We start from the raw sequence: 22,665 nt of genomic DNA on the forward strand, positions 1-22,665 counted from the left end.
ATTGTGGGTTGGAGAAATGAAGAGAAAAGTGATAACGCAGTAAGGTATTTTAAACAGCAAAAGCAGCTGGATTCTAATTATCAAGATGAAAACATTATTCATATTAGAATGACGGACGTTCAGGCTGACAAACTTCTGAAGTGAGAAGAAATAGAATATGTGTGAATGACACTCAAGGTTTGACTACATATGATTTCCAGCTTTTTTTTATTATGGTTCTTGACAGATATGGTGCTGGAAAGGCAACTGCATTTTACTTTTCAAATAGGGGAGACATCTGTTTACCAAAAATGAACACACTTCATACGACGTGATCGCAGTGTTCCAAGTGTGTTCATTTGCAACCATGTCGATCGCCCAGTAGCACAGCACGTGTACCTTACAATTTGCTTACCGTGTTTTCGTTTCAAATACGTTAAAGAAAGAGTGGGTTCTGTAAACACCATTGTGTTTATGTCTGACTATGCTCCAGTTTTTTGTAAACTATTATCAGCAGTAATGGGACCTGTGTCAAACCAGTTGCTGTGTTCTTAGCATGTAACTTACAAGGGAACTGGTTTCAGAATCTAAGGAGAATTGATGGGTGTAGTGAGAAGAAATCGTCAGTGTTTAGTTCAACGAAGCAACTTCAGAGTGAACGGGATACGTATGGTTTTAGTAGTATCCTGGAGAAAATGATGGAAATCTTATTTTATGACCCAGACACTATAATTTGGCAAGTAATTCCACAAGACGTACTGGCAGTGATTGGAGAAGTTGGCGTACTGCTTTAGGCACCGATTAGTGATTGCTTGGAGTCCCTACTTAAACGAATTAAATACAGTTACTTCGACGGGAAAAACCCAGAAGCCAGGACGAGTCTTAAACACGTTGTTATGTTTACTGGCAGGAAAAGTTTATGAAGGCTTAGTGAAACACTCAAAACATAATCAACGCTCTAGGGCACCAAAACTGGAAACAAACCATGATGACAGAATTTAAGAAATGACATGATTTTGTGCAGAGGTGAAAGCTTGTGGGAAGTGCCTTATTCCAATGATTCCCAAGTGAACGTTGTTATCAAAAACTCAGAACTGATATGTGAATAAAAATGTTCAGTTCAGTGTAACATCTGCAGCACATGTGTGCATTCATATAAATCCAGTTCTTTGGGCAATATTTTAAATTTTAACATCTGTAAACACATACATGCATATGGGTAAACCCTGTTTGGTGGCGTCCAAAAGAGTGAGCAATGTTCCTTGCCCTACATTGCATATAATGAACGTGTGTCTGCATTGCTGTCTAGCAATTTAGAAAAATTGCAGACACATTTGAACAGGATGTAACGTCTCACTGTGAAACTATAGTAGCACCAGTAAAAGAACACAGTGTGGCCAGGAGAGGAAGGAAAAAGCTCTTAATGGTCTTGAATGGTCTAAAGAAGAGCATTGATAATTTGAATGGAGATTTTTCTTTCTCACAAGCAAATACTGTTCATGTAAATACCAAGTTTGAAACTCAGGCTACATTAATTCCACAAAGGGGAAAAGGATTTCATGGGGGATTGTGCAGCATTAATTTTGTGTACAATATGGCAATATTTGTGTGTGTGTGTGTGTGTGTGTGAGAGAGAGAGAGAGAGAGAGTTATTTTATAGCCACTCCACGTAATTTAGTGTTAATTAAAATTAACTTTCTGTAATTTTTTCAATTTGTTAATCATGGTATACCAAAATAATATTGTATCACTATGATTTTCTGTTCACGTAAATTCCTATGCTATAATGTAATTTTTGGCATAAAGTTGCATTGCACAATGATACATTGTCGTTGGTCTACATCAGAGTTTTGTAAAGGATTTGAATGAACAGAAAACGATGAAGAAAGTAATCGAACTTTTATAATGTTTTTATTGCTGTGAATTATAAATAAAAAGGAAAAATTCAAGGATTTCGTGTCATGTTACAGAATGTCGTCGTTTCTATGTAAATAAATCTACATGAACAGTTCTGAAATTTTCCAAAGTGTTTAGCTGCCCAGTCTGTTACGACGAAATACTTTACCACACGCAGCATGGTTTTAGAAACTGTGAAGTCAGAAGGTAAATTTCTATGCTGAATTAAGTTCAGATACTACATGTGCCTTCGGAAAATAGTAATTTACTCGTTTTCTATAGAATAGAAGTCTCTGGAGAAACTGAAAATAAACAAGAGTTGATCACTTAAGAACATGGGCTGGTTTCGGCTAGCGTGATAGTAAACAGCTTACTCCTGAAACTTTGGATGTAGTAACAGTCTGATGTGTGGAAATGTGAAAGTGAAATAAGCAGTGGTAGCAGACTGACCAGTAGTGTAGTCTTACATCAACTTTTTCGACACATTTTTTTCATGTTTAAGGCAAATTTCGCTATAACAACTAAAACTGCAAGCTAAACACACAAAAAAAGAACAATAGACACATATCCGTACGGTATTTTGGTGCATCTGATTCTATTACATAAATTCAGATGAAGGCGTACTGTGCAGCTTTTATTCCGTTTTGTTTATTGTACATGAACAACTAAAACTTGGGATGGTAATTGCACAGTTCATTCTAAACTGAATCCTTCAGTAGTTCGAACAACTGCCGTCAGGGGCGGAACTGCAGGAGAAGTGTGATCGCAATCAAGTGTCTACTGAAGGGAGACGTACGTGATGTCAACTTCCGGCAGCTAAACGTCGAAACAGCCAAGTGCACACTGTCGCGAGACACTCCCTTAAAGGCCGGTGCACCCTGGACATCACGGAACGTCAGCGTCAAGAATCCTCCGGAAGGCAGTTTTGACCGCGGCTTTGGAGTGGGGGACGGCTGCTAACATTTGACGTTAATCTCTTGTCTCTCCGCTCACTCTGTGTTAGTCAATTCTATACTTTTGTGCCTCCTTGATATTTACCTTTTTATTTGCTTTGTATCCGTGAAACTTGTCGAAGATTCCATCAGAATTTGGAGACATTACCTTTCTTTCCTGTCTTCCAAAAGTAAAGCCAAATAGCTGAAAGTGGGAAATGATTTAGCTAGTACAAAAGAAGGCAACGGACTTGCCGCCGTGGTAACGCGAGTTCCCGCCAGATCGCCGAAGTTAAGCGCTGTCGGCGTGAGTAGCACATGGGTGATAACAACTTGATCCTTTAACTCTTCCGTTTGGTCCGTGTTTGTCCGCCTTGATGCAAAACACTTTTTGTTACGTATTTACTTATTTATTCCCCACACTAGTTTCAGTGACAAATATCGCCATCGTCAGTGGGTTCTTCAAATCTAAAACATGCAGAAAATAGCATAGTTATATAAACACTTCAACAAAGTATTACATTTTTCCTGCTTGTTTTTTTAACATAGTTTTCTGTGGCTATTTTCATACTACCTTATTTATTGTACGTTACAGCATGTTTTTAAGAATTGTTGTAGCTGTTTGCTCCTCTGTTCCCGTTTTTCTCGGCGTACATCATACCATCTGCAACTGTGTGAGCGTCTATTAATAAGAAAATACTAAAAGGTGAACTTACGGGTGCCAGCGTTATACTTTTTATTTTCTCGGTATACTTTATAATATTATGATAATGGGAATAGCTTTCTTTGACGTTTTTTTATAAGTAAAACTTCCGGGTGTGTGATTAATACTCAGAAAGTATACACAATGTACTGACAGTTACTTTCGTCGTGATAGATGACGCGCTGCGATAGAACTCTCGCCGATAACGCTGCACAGCCGACCGGCAAAATCAGAGTGATACCACCCAAGTCTACCTCTCTCTGTCAATAGCGTCACGATTACTTTTTCGGGTAGATAAAGAATTTCATCGTACGACATCAAAATCATTCGACATCAGAGCAGAGCAGAGAACCACAAGATAGGGCGGGTGCTGTCAAAAATCATGCCTTGGTCTGCAACCAGTTGCCCGCGCCTGTCTTCCAAGACATGTTTATATACTCTTGGTGCACATGCAAACTGATATCTGCTAGATCTCCTTTTACCAACGGGAATCAAATAAGTTTTCCACTAACAATGTAACGGAAAACATGTCAGTACGGCGAGATTACGTTCGGGTGTTGCACATAGTACGAGACATATACTGAGGCTCGTATATGCATGCGTATCGAAACCCAGATATATGTAAATGTGCAGAACACGGCGCTGCGGTCGGCAACGCCTGTACAAAGTAACAGTGTCTCGCGCAGTTGTTAGATCGGTTGCTGCTGCTACAGTGGCAGGTTATTTAAGATTTAAGTGAGCTTGAACGTGGTGTTATCGCACGAGCGATGGGACAAAGCATCTCCGAGGTAGCGATGAAGTGGGTATTTTCCAGTAAAACCATTTCACGAGTGTACCGTGATTATCAGGGATCTGCTAAAACATCAAATCTGTGATATCGCTGCCGCCAGTAAAAGATCCTGCAAGAACGGGACCAACGACGACTGAAGAGAATCGTTCAACGTCGCTGAAGTGCAAACCTTCCGCAAGTTTCTGCACATTTCAGTGTCAGCGTGCGAACCATTGAACGAAATGTTATGATGACGACGAACGAATCGTCGCCAGTGTGAATGACTGGTGGCCAATGCTAAATAAAAACATACAAATCTCTTCTTTGCATATACACCAGGTTTGTCAGTGAAGTCGATAACGAGCTGGCTGCATGGTCTGGGTCTACGATGCCTAAAATAATTAGAAGTCGTTGGTAAAAAATAATATATTGTACTTAACTAGTGGTACAGGAGTCTTCACAGTCAGGAGGAATATACTTAAAAACAGGGAGCTATAGAGGCATCATATAGGCCATACTTTAACTAAGCGCCTTGTTAGAGGTTGCTTCCTATCAGCTGATGTCTATACTACTTTCCTGCGTGACGTCCAGAGCAAGAGTGGCCGAGCGCACACCAGAGAACTGTTGTCAGCCACGGAGCGGCGCTAGCCTCGACTCGCGGGCCCAGCGATACTGGTACGGACCGCGGTCGACAGCTGCAACCCCTAACAAGTGTGGTATCGAACGTTGATGCCACACGAAACACCATCGATATGTGCTTTCGGAGCCGAAGGCCCACTCGCGTATCCTCGATGACTGCACCACACAAAGCTTTACGCCTCGCCTGGACCCGTCAGCATTGGACTGTTGATGACTGTAAACAAGTTGCCTGGTCAGACGAGTCGCGTTTCAAATTGAATCGAGCGGATGGACGAGTACAGGCATGGAGACAACCACATGAATGCATGGACCCTGCATGTCAGCAGGTGACTGTTCGAGCTGGTGCAGGCTCTGTAATGGTGTGGGGCGTCTGCAGTTGGAGTAGATGTGGGACGCCTGATACCTGTAGAAACTGTTTAGGCTGTTTAGGTTTTCTTATTGGTAACGCAACGTAGCGCTCTGTATGAAAATCACTGGCTGTGCTGTGTGCAATCTGTGGGTAGTTGGCATTGTTGTAATATTCGCTATTGTAGTGTTGGACAGTTGGCTGTTAACAGCGCGTAGCGTTGCGCAGTTGGATGTGAGCCGCCAGCAGTGGTAGATATGGAGAGAGAGATGGCGGAGTTTTGAGAGCGGATGATCTGGACGTGTGTCCGCCAGAGATGGTAAATTTGTAAGACTGGATGTCATGAACTGATATGACTTTTGAAGACTATTAAGGTAAATACATTGTTTGTTGTCTATCAAAATCTTTCATTTGCTAACTATGGCTATCACTAGTTAGTGCCTTCAGTAGTTAGAATCTTTTATTTAGCTGCCAGTATTGGCGCTCGCTGTATTGCAGTAGTTCGAGTAACGAAGATTTTTGTGAGGTAAGTGATTCATGAAAGATATAGTTTATTGTTAGTCAGGGCAATTCTTTCGTAGAGATTATTGAAAGTCAGATTGCGTTGCGCTAAAAATATTGTGTATCAGTTTAGTGATGATCAGAATAAGTAAAGAGAGAAATGTCTGAGTACGTTCAGTTTTGCTCAGCTGTTTGAAAATCAAATAATGTAAGAGGTTTATCGGCACAGTAATTCATTAATTTTTCTAAGGGGACGTTTCATAATACGACTGTGACAGGTGACACTTACGTAAGCATCCTGTCTGATCACCCGCATCTGTTAATGATGATTTTGCATTCCGACGAACTTGGACAATTCCAGCAGGACAATGTGACATTCCACTAGTCCGTAATTGGTACAGAGTGGATCCAGCAACACTCTTCCGAGTTTAAAGACTTCCGCTCGCCACCAAACTCCCCAGACACGAACATTATTGACCATATCTGGGATGCCTTGCAACGTGCTGTTCACAAAAGGTTTCCACCCCCTCGTACAATTAGGAATTTATGGGCAGCCCTGCAGGATTGATGGTCTGCGTTGCCTCCGGCATGAGTTCATGGCACGTCCTGCCGCGGCACTTCTGCGCGCTGGCGGCGCCCCTCCACGTTACTGGGAAGGTGTACCAGGTTATTTGGCTCCCCAGTGTAAATCGGTGCCCACTTGCAGCTGATGTCATTAATTTCTTTGTTTACAGAAATCTGGAACACTCATATAGAAGGTTTGAGAGTGCAAGTCATGCTGAGTAGAGAAGGGAAGGACGTGGACAGGAACGTGGACGCGGATCTGAGGAAGAATTAATACGTGGACGTGAATGTGAATGTCGAGGCAAATGTCATTCTCGGTATTGGGTGATGGACGTGGCGGGGATCGACAACGTGGACACAAATGCCAATGCAGATGTCGATGAGAACGTGGACATGCATGTAAAGTTGGTTGTGGGGGTGAATGATAAGGAGTGTTCAAATGAAAAGTCGTAACAACGAAAGCAGTTGAAATTTGCAGATACCACTTCGAGATAACGTAGTGAGAGGGACGCAAATGTAGCACCGTCACCTCCCCTTAAAAAATTCAAAGCTGTGGCCTCGGCAGGATTTCGACGTCCAAGGTCCGCCAATCATCGAATTCATCGAGCACGGTAAAATCATTGACAGTGTCGTGATCTAAGAGACACTTTGTAGCATACGCAGGTCAACCGAGAGCAAACGGCCTAGGTTGCCTAGGGAGGGGGTGATTCTGCTCCACGAAAAAGCGCGTCAGCACGTTTCTGACGTCACACACAGTGCGATTGCCGAGTAGATGTGGTCCCACAGCCCGGACATGTCGCCCCAGGTGTCTGGTCCGCGAAAGGAACATTTCACAGGGAGGTACTCCAGCTCGGACGACGAACTGAGGGCACAGCCGAGGATTGGCTCCGGACAGCCACAGGAATTCTGGGAACAGGGCACGCTTCGGCTCGTGAAACAGTGGGATCGTTGTGCCCAGGTCTCTGGTAATTACTTTTGGATACAGACTTCAATTATACCCGCAGTGTTATTTCGTGCCTTTTCTTTTGAAGACTCCTCATTGATATCGAAGCGTCACTAATAAATTTTGGATGCTGCCACGGAAAATAGTGGCACCACAACAGTGGACGCAAGACGGCTGCGGGCACAGAGGAAGTCACAACATCACTGCAACAACGGCCGGTCGAGTACGTGGTACACCGAGGCCAGGCACACACCTGCAGCACTGGCGACCCAGCCGTCGACGCCCTGCCACTGCCGACGAGGGAGAACGACATCTCGGCACGGCAAGTGGGCTACAGTTTCAGTACAAACGCCTTCCCGTTTTATCAGGAGGAGCACGAGTCTACAAGTAGCCCCAGGACGTGAGGGCTACGCCGGGCGCCGGCTCCACACCGAACAGCATCTTCTGCCAGACAGTCCACCTTCCTACACTTACAAGGGAACGATCCAATGCGACAAGTCGAAATATACTCTGAAATTTTTCACACAGCAGAAATACACCCCAAGGTACGCCCTGACAAAAATTTAGCTGTCCACTCGCACTGCTAGTATTTTTATCTTTAATGTCAAAGTTACTACACTACTGGCCATTAAAATTGCTACACCACGAATATGACGTGCTACAGACGTGAAATTTAACCGACAGCAAGAAGATGCTGTCATACGCAAATGATTACCTTTTCAGAGCATTCACACAAGGTTGGCGCCGGTGGCGACACGTTCAACGTGCTAACATGACGAGAGTTTCCAACAGATTTCTAATACACAAACAGCAGTTGATCGGCCTTGCCTGGTGAAACGTTATTGTGATGCCTCGTTCAAGGAGGAGAAATGCGTACCATCACGTTCCCGACTTTGATAAAGGTCGGATTGTAGCCTATCGCGATTGCGGTGTATCGTATCGCGACATTGCTGCTCGCTTTCGTCAAGACCCAATAACTATTAGCAGAATATGGAATCGGTGGGTTCAGAAGGGTAATACGGAACGCCGTGCCGGATCCCAACGGCTTCTTATCACTAGCAGTCGAGATGACAGGCACCTTATCCGCATGGCTGTAACGGATCGTGCAGCCACGTATCGATCCCTCAGTCAACAGATGGGGACGTTTGCAAGACAACAACCATCTGCACGAACAGTTCGACGACGTTTGGAGCAGCACGGACTATCAGCTCGGAGACCACGGCTGCGGTTACCCTTGACGCTGCATCACAGCCAGGAGCGCCTACAATGGTGTACTCGACGACGAACCTGAGTGCACGAATGGCAAAACGTCATTTTTCGGGATGAATCCAGGTTCTGTTTACAGCATCATGATGGTCGCATCCGTGCTTGGCGACATCTCGGTGAACGCACATTGGAAGCGTGTATTCGTCATCGCCATACTGGCGTATCACCCGGCGTGATGGTATGGGGTGCCAATGGTTACACGTCTCGGTCACCTCTTGTTCGCACTGACGCCACTTTGAACAGTGGACGTTACATTTCAGATGTGTTACGACCCGTGGCTCTACCCTTCATTCGATCCCTGCGAAACCCTACATTTAAGCAGGATAATGCACGACCGCATGTTGCAGGTCCTGTACGGGCCTTTCTGGATACAGAAAATGCTCGACTGCTGCCCTGGCCAGCACATTCTCCACATCTCTCACCAACTGAAATTGTCTGGTCAATGGTGGCCGAGCAACTGGCTCGTCACAATACGCCAGTCACTACTCTTGATGAACTGTGGTATGACGTTGAAGCTGCATGGGCAGCTGTACCTGTACACGCCATGCAAGCTCTGTTTGACTCAATGCCCAGGCGTATCAAGGGCGTTATTACGGGCATAAGTGATAGTTCTGGGTACTAATTTCTCTGGATGTATGCACCCAAATTGCGTGAAAATGTAATCACATGTCACTATTAGTATAATACACTCCTGGAAATGGAAAAAAGAGCACATTGACCCCGGTGTGTCAGACCCACCATACTTGCTCCGGACACTGCGAGAGGGCTGTACAAGGAATGATCACACGCACGGCACAGCGGACACACCAGGAACCGCGGTGTTGGCCGTCGAATGGCGCTAGCTGCGCAGCATTTGTGCACCGCCGCCGTCAGTGTCAGCCAGTTTGCCGTGGCATACGGAGCTCCATCGCAGTCTTTAACACTGGTAGCATGCCGCGACAGCGTGGACGTGAACCGTATGTGCAGTTGACGGACTTTGAGCGAGGGCGTATAGTGGGAATGCGGGAGGCCGGGTGGACGTACCGCCGAATTGCTCAACACGTGGGGCGTGAGGTCTCCACAGTACATCGATGTTGTCGCCAGTGGTCGGAGGAAGGTGCACGTGCCCGTCGACCTGGGACCGGACCGCAGCGACGCACGGATGCACGCCAAGACCGTAGGATCCTACGCAGTGCCGTAGGGGACCGCACCGCCACTTCCCAGCAAATTAGGGACACTGTTGCTCCTGGGGTATCGGCGAGGACCATTCGCAACCGTCTCCATGAAGCTGGACTACGGTCCCGCACACCGTTAGGCCGTCTTCCGCTTACGCCCCAACATCGTGCAGCCCGCCTCCAGTGGTGTCGCGACAGGCGTGAATGGAGGGACGAATGGAGACGTGTCGTCTTCAGCGATGAGAGTCGCTTCTGCCTTGGTGCCAATGATGGTCGTATGCGTGTTTGGCGCCGTGCAGGTGAGCGCCACAATCAGGACTGCATACGACCGAGGCACACAGGGCCAACACCCGGCATCATGGTGTGGGGAGCGATCTCCTACACTGGCCGTACACCACTGGTGATCGTCGAGGGGACACTGAATAGTGCACGGTACATCCAAACCGTCATCGAACCCATCGTTCTACCATTCCTAGACCGGCAAGGGAACTTGCTGTTCCAACAGGACAATGCACGTCCGCATGTATCCCGTGCCACCCAACGTGCTCTAGAAGGTGTAAGTCAACTACCCTGGCCAGCAAGATCTCCGGATCTGTCCCCCATTGAGCATGTTTGGGACTGGATGAAGCGTCGTCTCACGCGGTCTGCACGTCCAGCACGAACGCTGGTCAAACTGAGGCGCCAGGTGGAAATGGCATGGCAAGCCGTTCCACAGGACTACATCCAGCATCTCTACGATCGTCTCCATGGGAGAATAGCTGCCTGCATTGCTGCGAAAGGTGGATATACACTGTACTAGTGCCGACATTGTGCATGCTCTGTTGCCTGTGTCTATGTGCCTGTGGTTCTGTCAGTGTGATCACGTGATGTATGTGACCCCAGGAATGTGTCAATAAAGTTTCCCCTTCCTGGGACAATGAATTCACGGTGTTCTTATTTCAATTTCCAGGAGTGTATATTTGTCCAATGAATACCCTTTTCCCATCTGCATTTCTTCTTGGTGTAGCAATTTTAATGGCCAGTAGTGTAGTTTTTTGGGCACGAAGAACCGCTCGTAACAGCCGCTTTTAGAGCCCTCCCTGCTGGCGACCGAATCGGCGAATAAACAGACGCAGACGTGACACTGCAAAGTGGCGCCCCGTAGCTACAAGTCCAAAGTGCACACACCCGAATTTTATGCCCTTAAATCATACCGAAAATACCTCAAATCATAAATTTTTGAGTAACTTGCAGTTGATATCGATAGCTAAATTACTGCAGATGTAAATGTTACCCAAGAGTGTAACAGAGGAAATATGTTACATTACTGATGGCTTCTATCAATCAGGACTGTAATAAATTGACATGAAACATTTTCTTATGATAATGTCACCAAAGGCACACTAATCGGTACCTGCACGCGGAGAGCCACCACCACGCAGCTCAAAACTATTCTGTTCTGTGCCCGAGCCTACCGGATAAGCGATGAAAATAACATCAAAGAAGAATTAAAGGAGCTACAACACACGTTTCGTACCAACGGCTATGATGACAACATCATAAGAAAGGTAGCTAAAACCAAAGGGAGCAGAACACGAGAAGAATGCAAAGAAGAGAAGCTTCCACTGGTACAGTTACCATATGTAAAAGGCGTCAGTGAACGGCTAGGCAACGTCCTCCGCCGACGAGGTTTCAAACCGATTTCTTGTAGCAGTCACAGGATCAACGAAATGATAGGCTCCACCGAGGATGTAGTCAACAATCTTAACACTGCAGGTGTTTGCGAACTACGGTGTGAGTGCGGAGCTGCCTACATAGGAGAGACAGGGAGATCTGTCAGCTTACGAGTAGCACAACACGAACGCTATGTACGATTACAACAACATAATAAGTCGCCGATAGCGGAACACAACCGTGACTGTGGGCAACCTATCGGGTTCCAGGAAGCCCGAGTACTGGCGAAAGAATCGTGGATGCGAGAACGCAAGATACGGGAGGCGATCGAAATCATTAAGCAGCCTGCCAACATCAACAGAAGATGGCTACAAACTCCCGGCGTCCTGGCTGCCCGCCATCCCAGTCCAGAGGGCAGAAGCTACACGGGACACGGGCGTGTCTGCACCAACAGCTGTAGAGCAACTGACAGTCCACTTCCGCGCACACCGGGAGGAAAACTTGCCGACCAGAAGCCGAACGCTGATTGGCGGACAGCTACCAATCGTTTACGACATCGACATCCACGAATAGCCTCTTTCTTTCCATCTTCCCTTACGTTATGACTAGCCATTCGTATCAGATGGCCAATTAAAAGTTTTACAACAGCGACGTCAGACATCGATAGTCTGTAATAAATAGAAGCACCTACCCCCTTGCAAAACCAGTCGTGCCCTAAGGAAGGCCGTTGCAATTCGGCCGAAACGTCGGTTTCAGTTTATTATAGTTGTTAGTTTTTAGCAATGACGCGGCATAACGGCGAGAAGAATTTCAATCACTGTGACACCGGCTGCGGAAGCCTACGTTCTTATACCTTTAACAATACAGTTCCGCCGACAAACCTGAAATGACAAAGAGCTATCAGAAATCACATTGTCCTACAGTTTTCTAGGAAATGCTATACAGTGTCGAAAAATTTCTATATCAAGGGGCTCCTAAAGACAGATGTGATGTTATTTCCAGACGAACAGCAGCGAATTATTTGTTGCAACCGCTAAGAAGACGTATCGGATGTAATACTGAAAATTCTTCTCTTCCATTTCTTTCAGATTTTGCTGCATTTATTAGAAGACTAAGTAAAGAACCCTTTTTTTAAATTTTTGCCACTAGTTTGCTTTGAAGTTCTTGAATATACGTATAAGGATGCGAAAACAGAAATCCACTGATACTTATTAATGCAATTGTTCTATGCGAATGTATTACAGCGTTGATCGACTGCATAAGCGACTTTGTCTTTCTTTCCCTCGAAATAATACAGTGCGGTTTACACTCAGTCCCTGCACGAAACCTGAGAAATTGCCTTCATACGCAGCATTTTAGCTTTAGAAACTGACTAAGTCAATAACACTCTGGCCCCCTCTGGCTCTTATACAAGCGGGTATTCGGCTTGGCACTGACTCACAGAGTCGTTTGACGTCTTCCTGACAGATATCGTGCCTATTCTGTCTAATTGGCTCATTAGATCCTCAAAAACCTGACACTTTTGGCAGGCCCTGCACATAATGTTTCAAACGATCTCAGTTTGGGAGACTCCCGGCGACGTTGGTGGCCAAGGTAGGGTTTGGCAAGCAGGCAGACAGGCAGTAGAAACTCTCGCCTTGTGCGGATGGGCATTACCTTGCTGAAGTGGAAACTCTGGACGACTTGCCAAGAAAGGCAACAAAAGGGGGCGCAGAATATCGCGGACGCATCACTGTGCTGTAAGGGTGCAGTGGATGACAACCTAAGGGGCCCAGGCCGTCACTTATGGTTGAGGGGCCGTATGGCAGACGAGAGTTGGGTTGGTATCCCTCTGCTGTGCAGTGGCCGAGCGGTTCTAGGCGCTGCTGCTACGGTTCGAATCCTACCTCGGGTATGGGTGTGTATGATATCCTTAGGTTAGTTAGGTTTGTTCTAAGTTCTAGGGGACTGATGACCTCAGTCCCATAGTGCTCAGAGCCATTTGAACCTCTGCTGTGCGGAGCGTTTCCGCCCGGACTATCATTGACGACATGGAACTGTCTTCAGTGATGAGTCCAGCTTGGAACTGAGCCCCACTGGCCAGTGAAGGTTTGTCTGGGACGTCTCGGACAGCAAAGAGAGACCAGCCTGTCTGTCCGACAACGAGGAGTCACTACCTGGTGTACCGTTTCTCATCATAGAAGGAGCACTTTGGCTGCCATCGTCAGCACTCTCACAACACAGCAGCACGTCGACAACAGCGAGAGTTTTTTTAGTGTTCGTCTTCGTGCTTGCCAAACCGCACCTCGGCCAGCAAGATCTCCATATCTCTCCCCAACTGACAACGTTTTGGGAGATTATTGGCAGGGTCCTTCAACTAGCTCGAGATGATGACGATGTAACCCGCAACTAAATGGTTCAAATGGCTCTGAGCACTACGGGACTGAACATCTGACGTCATCAGTCCCCTAGAACTTAGAACTACTTAAACCTAACTAACCTAAGGACATCACACACGTTCGTGCCCGAGGCAGGATTCGAACCTGCGACCACGCGGTTCGAGACTGAAGCGCCTAGAACCGCTCGGCCACACACCGGGCGGGCAACGCGCAAATGCTTGCATACGCGCCACAAGTGGACCGAGGCATTACTGACTTGGTCAGTTTGTGAAAGCTCTTTCTCTGGAATAAATGTCCGCCTGATTAGCTCAGTGGGCCGGCACGGTAGCTCAGCGTGTTCGGTCAGAGGGCTAGCTGCCCTCTGTAATAAAAAAAAACTCAGTTAATGGATCAACAACGAACTGAAACGGGTGTCTTTCGACGTCCGCCCCGAGCAGATACAACGAACGAAAACGAACAAAATGCGATAAAAAAAAAGTGGTAACGTGCTTGCTTCCCAAGCAGTGAGCCCCGGTTCGATTCCCGGCCGGGTTGGAGATTTTTCTCCGCTCGTGCACACGCTGTTGTATTTTCTTCGTCATCATTTCATCCTCATCACCGACACGCAAGTCGCCCAACGTGGCGTCGACTGAGACAAGACTTGTACTCGGCGGCCCAACTTCCCAACGTCAGGCCTCCTGGCCGACAATATCATACGATCATTTCATTTTCATTTCTCGAATAAATCATTAATTTTTTCTGAAATTGTAATCATTTGTTTGTCTGTACATGTACATCACATCTACTGATTTGAGTCCTATTTGAATAACTGCATCGTGGTGCGTCTTTTTTTGTCATACAATGTACACTACTGGCCATTAAAATTGCTATACCACGAAGATGACGTGCTACAGACGCGAAATTTAACCGACAGCAAGAAGATGCTGTGATATGCAAATGATTAGCTTTTCAGACCGTCCACACAAGGTTGACACCGATGGCGACACCTACAACGTGCTGACATGAGGAAACTTTCCAGCCGATTTCTCATACACAAACAGCAGTTGATCGGCGTTGCCTGGTGAAACGTTGTTGTGATGCCTCGTGTAAGGAGCAGAAATGCGTGCCATCACGTTTCCGACTTTTATAAATGTCGGATTGTAGCCTATCGCGATTGCGGTTTATCGTATCCCGACATTGCTACTCTTGTTGGTCGAGATCCAATGACTGTTAGCAGAATATGGAATCAGTGGGTTCAGGAGGGTAATACGGAACACCGTGCTGGATCCCAACGGCATCGTATCACTAGCAGTCGAGATGACAGGCATCTTATCCGCATGGCTGTAAGGGATCGTGCAGCCACGTCTTGAATACCTGAGTCAACACATGGGGACGTTTGCAAGACAACAACCATCTTCACGAACAGTTCGACGACGAGTGCAGCAGCATAGACTATCAGCTAGGAGACCACGGCTGCGGTTATCCTTCACGCTGCATCACAGACAGGAGCGCCTGCGATGGTGTACTCAAAGACGAACCTGGGTGCACGAATGGCAAAAAGTAATTTTTTCGGATGAATCCAGTTTCTGTTTACAGCGTCATGATGGTCGCATCCGTGTTTGATGACATCGCGGTGAACGCACATTGGAAGCGTGTATTCGTCACGCCATACTGGCGTATCACCCGGCGTGATGGCATGCGCTGCCATTGGTCACACGTCTCTGTCACCTCTTGTTCGCATTGACGGCACTTTGAACAGTGGACGTTACATTTCAGATGTGTTACGATCCGTGGCTCTACCCTTTATTCGATCCCTGCGAAACGCTACGTCTCGGCAGGATAATGCACGACCGCATGTTGCAGGTCCTGTACGGGCCTTTCTGGATACAGAAAATGTTCGACTGCTGCCCTGGCCAGCACATTCTCCAGATCTCTCACAAATTTAAAACGTCTAGTCAGTGGTGGCTGAGCAACTGGCTCGTGACAATACCCCAGTCACCACTCTTGATGAACTGTGGTATCGTGTCGAGGCTGCATGGGCAGCTGTACCTGTACACGCCATGCAAGCTCTGTTTGACTCAATGCCCAGGCGTATCAAGGCCGTTATTGCGGTGAGAGGTGGTTGTTCAGGGTACTGATTTCTCAGGACCTATGCACCCAAATTGCGTGAACATGTAATCACATGTCAGTTCTAGTATAATATATTTGTCCAATGAATACACGTTTATCATCTGCATTTCTTCTTGGTGTAGCAAATTTAATGGCCAGTAGTGTATTTGTGGGAGTGATGTGGAAGAGGATGACGATATTGACACAGATTGTTACGAGCATGTCAAAGTGATGGGGAATGTTGATCACAAGATGCATTGGGAGTGAGTGTTGATGTACACGAACATCTGGATGTGGGAATGGATGTGAATATAGGTAGCAGGGCAACAAACACTCTCCGCCGTACGCTGTTTGATAGTTAGTGGGACGGGGGTACACGTACAGATGGTACTAGGACGGTACAGAGCGGGCTCCGACCAGAGGTCAGAGGTGAGAGTGGTGAGGCGCTGAGCTGCAGTACCTGCTGACGAGCACCACTTGTCCGTCGGCGAGGTGCCGGCGGCGCATCGAAGCCACGGCCTCCCTGGTGCAGAGACACAGCGCCACCACGTTCACGTCCAGCAGGCGCCGCCACTCAGCCGGGGAACCGTCTGGAACACAGACGCAGGTACTCAGTGGACAACGGGACGAGTATCCACTTACCGTTGTCACTCCACCTCACCTTGCAACCACAGAGTACACACACTGAATAGTCAATGAAACTGGTACACCTGCTTAATATCGTGTAGGGCCCCCCGCGAGCACGCAGAATTGCCGCAAAACGACGTGCCATGGACTCGAATAATGTCTGTAGTAGTGCTGGAGGGCATTGACAGCCTGAATCCTGCAGGGCTCTCCTTAAATCCATAAGAGTAGGAGGGGGTAGGGATTTCTTCTGAACAGCACGTTCCAACGCATCCCAGATATGCTCAATAATGTTCATGTCAGGGGAGTTTGGTGGCCGGCGGAAGCGTTTAAACTCAGAAGAGTGTTATTGGAACCACTCTGTAGCAATTCTGGACGTATGGGCTGTCGCGCTGTCCTGCTGGAATAGCTCAAATCCTTCGGAATGCACAATGGACATCAATGTATGCAGGTAATGGTAATGTCGCGTGGATAGGGCCTCCCGTCGGGTAGACCCTTCGCCTGGTGCAGGTCTTTCGATTTGACGCCACTTCGGCGACCTGCGCGTCGATGGGGATGAAATGATGATGATTAGGTCAACACAACACCCAGTCCCTGAGCGGAGAAAATCTCCGACCCAGCCGGGAATCGAACCCGGGCCCTTAGGATTGACAGTCCGTCACGCTGACCACTCAGCTACCGGGGCGGACAATGTATGCAGGTGATCGGACAGGATGTTTACTTATGTGTCACATGTCCGAGTCTTATCTAGACGTATAAGGGCCCATATTACACGCCCAACACCATTGCGGAGGCTCCACCAGCTTGAGCAGTCCCCTGATGACATGCAGGGTCCATGCATTCATGAGGTTGTCTCCATACCTGTACACGTCCATCCGATCGATATTATTCGAAACGAGACTCGTCCGACCAGGCAACATGTTTACAGTCATCGATAGTCCCCCGTCAGTTGAGCCGTGGCGCTCGCTACTGGCGCGCCAGTCTCTTGCATGTCCATTATCGATCCTTCGTCGTTTCTTATCTTTGCTTGCCTTGTTGCTTTCCGCATTCGCGGGGCGAGTGGCAGTTGCGGTTTGCTCGGGCTACCTGCTGAGACGCCGCGAGGTACGAGGTGGGAAGCAACCGCGTATACGTGGAGTCGGCTGTACGCGGTCTGCCGGTTCAGCATGGAGGACACGTGCCTGCTCTCCTGACTTTGCTCGCCGTGCCTTGCGACCGCCTAGCCTGGGTTGCTGCCTGGAGTATCCTACACGAGCCATACCGGACGTCCAGCAGAAGTTAAGCAGCCTTGTGTTTCTTTTAAAGAAAAGGAGCAAATGTATAAGACCTTTTGCAACCAATTTTGGTGGCTTCTTAAGGGTGGCCTTAGCGTTTACACTGCCTTTGGGGAGAGCTAATTCTTTTTAATTTAAATAGATGGGGTTCCCTGTCCTTTATAATCTTTTGGTGGTTTTATTTGAATTTTCTCTTTGGGGTTCCTTCTTTGTGCTTGGTTGAATGTTTACTTGCATAGCGGGAAGTGACTCTTGGTTAAAACTCGGAAAAGGTGTTTGATGTTACTACCGCCTCCGGCATTCGTCTTTTGAATTAAGTGTTGTCATCCCTTCGAGCGACCTGGTGTCGCTCCTCGTTAATTAATGCTAGTTTGTGTGTACTTAATTTTTAATTGGTCATTTGAATTAATACTTTGGAGCGCAGTATAGCACAAAGGCTACCGCACTGTATACCACCTTGTGCCCAGGTCTAGTACCTTAATTTTCAGTGGCACGAGTTAGCTTCACTACCGGTTTTACTGATGTGCTCCCTTCAAAATCTTGTCTCGTATAAGTTTGCCCCATGTGTGTCTGGGAAAACAGAGATGAACTTTAGTGTGACTTCAGTGCTAGTCAGTTAATGGAATCTTCATTTTGGCTTGGCTTCCACTGAAGAGTTTGAGTGGAGCGTAGTGTGTTTGATTTGTTATTCACTTAATTACTGTAAGTTTGTTTATTTAATGCGGAGCAAGACATTTAAAGACTGTTGGTATTAACACCCCTGAGTGCGGGGTGTTGCTAATTCGTTCCCAATGGCCTACTACTTATTCAGTGGCAAGGCCGTTGATTAGTTGGTTACTGTGAGTACTAATTCTGTGTCGTGATGCAATCACTAGCTACGTGTTTGAGCTAAATTGATATAAACCTTAAATTGCCTCCTTAAAATTTGTTGTCAGCAGAAACCCTTAAGAGAACCAAGTTTTATCACTGCTTATATTAACCTTTCCTGGGAGCAATATTTCATGTAGTTAAGTTTTGTCTTAAAATGTGTATTTCTCTGATGTAATAAACGAGTGATAAAAGTAAAATCAAAGGGGCCTGGTCCTTCCTATTGTGTCCGGTTTGTAACACGTTGACGGGCGTAGGCGAGGCGTAAAGCTTTGTGTCGTGCGGTCGTCAAGGATACACGAGTGCGCCAGCGTCTCCGAAAGCCCGTGCCCATGATGTTTCGATGAACTGTTCGCACGTTGACACTTGTTAATAGACGAGCAGTGATATCTGCAGCAGTTTGCGGAATGCTTGCACTTCTGTCAAGTTGAATGATTCACTTCACTCGTCGTTGGCCCCGTTCTTGCAGGATCTTTTTGCGGCCACAGCAAAGTCGGAGATTTGACGTTTCGCCGGATTCCTGATATTCACGGTACACTCGTGAAATGGTCGTACGGGAAAATCCGGGCTTTACCGCTACCTCGGAGATTCTGTGTCCCATCGCTCGTGCACCGACCATAACACTACTTTCAAACTCACTTAAATCTTGACAAGCTGTCATTGTAGCAGCAGTAACCGGCTAACAACTGCGCCAGACACTTCTTGTCTTGTATTCTGCCTGTTTACATACCTCTGCATTTGAATACTCATGCCTATACCTGTTTCTTTGGCGCTTCAGTGTATGAGAAGCTGAGAGACAAACTGATATAACTGAATTTTTGCCACTTCTGAGAAATGAAAGGCTTTCCGTTTCGTTTAATGTAAATACATGCTTCGCAATAATTAGTGATTGTTCAGATGAAATGAAAAATGAAATATTATAATTACGTTTACTACAGACATTTTAGATATTTGTACCTTAAATTCCTTTTTCTAATTCCTTAAAGTTGGAGTACTATTTTCCCTCTCAAATTTACTCGTGGTGAAAGGTAAAGCGGTATAAACCAAGGGTTGTACCTCTCTTCTCATACACGTTTTGGTGAAGTTGGTTACCTGAGAGGGAATACGCTATCTTTTAATCTCCATAATTGCAATTTATTCATAAAACATAGAGATAATATGATACAGCAATGCGAGTCTGCACTTATTGCTCCCATTGTGCACGTTTATCTCACAAAGTGAGTTAAAGTTATTGCATTACTGTTGTTAAGTACTATAATGCTATCCACTGCGTCTGTGTAATACTTCAGCAGTGCGTTGCTCTTCGACTTATAAATAAACTGTTGTTTCTAAAAGTCGAAATTTCTTAAAATGTAGGTCTCGTCAAGCTGATATTTCAAGAGGTTTTATAATGGAGCATGTCTGTGTACTCGATTTCACCGTCCACGTTATCTTCCTCTCCCAAAGGGTCAACATGTCCAGGTCCAGGTACCTGAGCCGAAGTTGCAATTGTCAGTAGGTTGAAGAAACCGTCGTGCAATGGAGGAATGTACGGGAGAAGTGTCATCAAGTCTTTCCTTTTTGCCTCCGTGACAGGTTGCACAGCATTGATGAGAGGGATGAGTTTTATGGTTCAAAAATGGCTCTGAGCACTATGGGACTTAACATCTGAGGTCATCAGTGCCCTAGAACTTAGAACTAATTAAACCTAACTAACCTAAGGACATCACACACATCCGTGCCCGAGGCAGGATTCGAACCTGCGACCGTAGCGGTCGCGCGGTTCCAGACTGAAGCGCCTAGCACCGCTCGGCCACCACGGCCGGCTGAGTTTTATGGTTTATGTATTAAATGCGAGACATCACTGCTCGATTCGTCTAGACTTTCACCTACAAAGACAATTTCTGCTTTAATAACATCGGAATATTACAGATCTAAAAAAAGGAAACAACTCTGACACTTACAAGCACTGATACAATGCCCTTTTGATTTTAGAGGGTAAACAAACACGCAGAATACCACAGAAGGACAATACCACGTGCACTTGCCGCTATACTTACACCACTATTCCCGTGAACGCACTTCACTCTGGCGTGAGAGGAATAATGCATTTAGAGCTCTCTAGTGGCTTCGGTGAGAGTTATCGTTATACCATTTCTCCACATCAAATTTTCGTGCATTTTGAGTAGCTGTCATAACTCAAAAATTAATTTTTTAAAACTAGATCACACCCTGAGAAGCGGCTCATACATCTGTGTAGAGAGTACAGCCTACTGCACCCGTTCTGAACATCAAATAGGGATAGTCACGTGATTTTGAGACGCCGTTATTTGTGTCGAGGTCCGGTGAACCGGCCAGTCTGTGGATGGTTTTTAGGCGGTTTTCCATCTGCCTTGGCGAATGCAGGCTGGTTCCCCTTATTCCGCCTCAGCTACACTATGTCGGCGATTGCTGTGCAAACAAGTTCTACACGTACGCGTGCACTACCATTACTCTACCACGCAAACGTAGGGGTTACACTCGTCTGCTGTGAGACGTTCCCTGGGCGGTCCACCTGGGGCCGAACCGCACAATCACCCTGGGTTCGGTGTGGGGGCGGCGGAGGGGTGAAGTGGACTGCGCTAGTCGTCGTGGGGTTGTGGACCACTGCGGCTGTGGCGGGGACGGAGTCTCTCCGTCGTTTCTAGGTCCCCGGTTAACATACAATACAATGTTCAGGTCGGAACTCTGGGCAAGCCAGTACATTTGAGGAATGTTGTTGTTCACAGATCATTGCGTCACAGATGTTCCTTTAAGACAGAGTGCACTGCAACGGCCGGCCGCGGTGGCCCAGCGGTTCTAGGCGCTTCAGTCCGGAACCGCGTGACTGCTACGGTCGCAGGTTCGAATCCTGCCTCGGGCATGGATGTGTGTGATGTCCTTAGGTTGGTTAGGTTTAAGTAGTTCTAAGTTCTAGGGGACTGATGACCTTCGATGATAAGTCCCATAGTGCTCAGAGCCATTTTTGAGCACTGCAAAGCTTATTCAAACAGTCAGGCTGTCAAATGGCTTCATATTCTTTCGCGTTTAGAGTTTTCATAAAGGCAATAAGGGGACCACAACGTCACCACCAAAACACCATATTGTGAGGCTAGCTACCTCACACTTTGGTCTTGGCACTAAATGATACGTAGTACGTTCTCCAGGCATTCCTTCCAGTGAATTTCCATAGGCTGTAGCGTGATTGATCACTCCAAATAATTCGTTTCAGGTTGTAACGTAGCAAATTATAACGGGCTGTCATTTTGCATTTGAAAGCGTAGCTTGCCGTGGAGCCGGAGGAGAGCTGATTTTGGTTCTGACGCCGACTGCTGCGCAGAGCGAGCCGCGTACTTGACAAACGGCGTGTGCAGCACGTTACACGTACTCTCCACGAATCTGGAGAAGTACCATTAAATATTAATCGACCTTTTTCACACTTAGTATACCGAATTCCATGCGTAACACTACCGTACTCTTAGAACTTTAAATCAATAACTTCCATATTTTTGGAGATATAAATTTTTACCTAAAAAACGTATTAACCGTGCTGGAATTGTGATGTAGAGCTAGGAACTGTAATGTATTCATCTATAGTATCAACTGAAACTACAACCAAGGGGGTAGATTGACATAATATAATTTTCTGGATGTTTCTTTAGTTTCATTATCACAGATTTCTGACGTAGTTGGTTCAAATGGCTCTACGCACTATGGGACTTAACATCTGAGGTCATTAGTCCCCTCTGACGTAATTAAAAGCACTTATGAAAATCATTATTTCCATCTTGTTTTGGTGATGTGTTTCTGAGAGACAGAGGTTAAATGCAGGATATACGTTAAGTGAGAATGTGATATTTCATTAAAATCATGTAAATTGTCGTGCAATAGGGGAGTCGGTAATGTATGTCCGGTTGAGCCAGCTTTCTATTGAGAACTTGTTACAGAGACAGTCAGTAACATTGCATAATTCGTGTCGTGATATTAACACGGAGGTGATTGCCTTTTGTCTTGTTATAAAGACAACAAAGCAACTAAAAGGAAATTTTGACATTTTTTTGAACGACTCCTGCAAGAATCGCGAACGATGTG

The 22,665-nt window shown here is 46.4% G+C and overlaps 1 protein-coding gene across 1 annotated transcript in view; it reads right to left on the reverse strand.

Annotated features, from left to right (window-relative positions):
* Window positions 1-22,665, reverse strand: part of LOC126106290 (dehydrogenase/reductase SDR family member 11-like) — a 165,699-nt gene that overhangs the window by 124,975 nt on the left and 18,059 nt on the right. Inside the window, exon 3 of the mRNA XM_049912510.1 lies at window positions 16,272-16,401. Within this exon, the coding sequence (XP_049768467.1) occupies window positions 16,272-16,401 (130 nt within the window). The remainder of the gene's footprint in view (window positions 1-16,271; window positions 16,402-22,665) is intronic.

The sequence above is a fragment of the Schistocerca cancellata genome, chromosome 10 (genome assembly GCF_023864275.1).
Source record: "Schistocerca cancellata isolate TAMUIC-IGC-003103 chromosome 10, iqSchCanc2.1, whole genome shotgun sequence".
Classification (NCBI taxonomy): domain Eukaryota; kingdom Metazoa; phylum Arthropoda; class Insecta; order Orthoptera; family Acrididae; genus Schistocerca; species Schistocerca cancellata.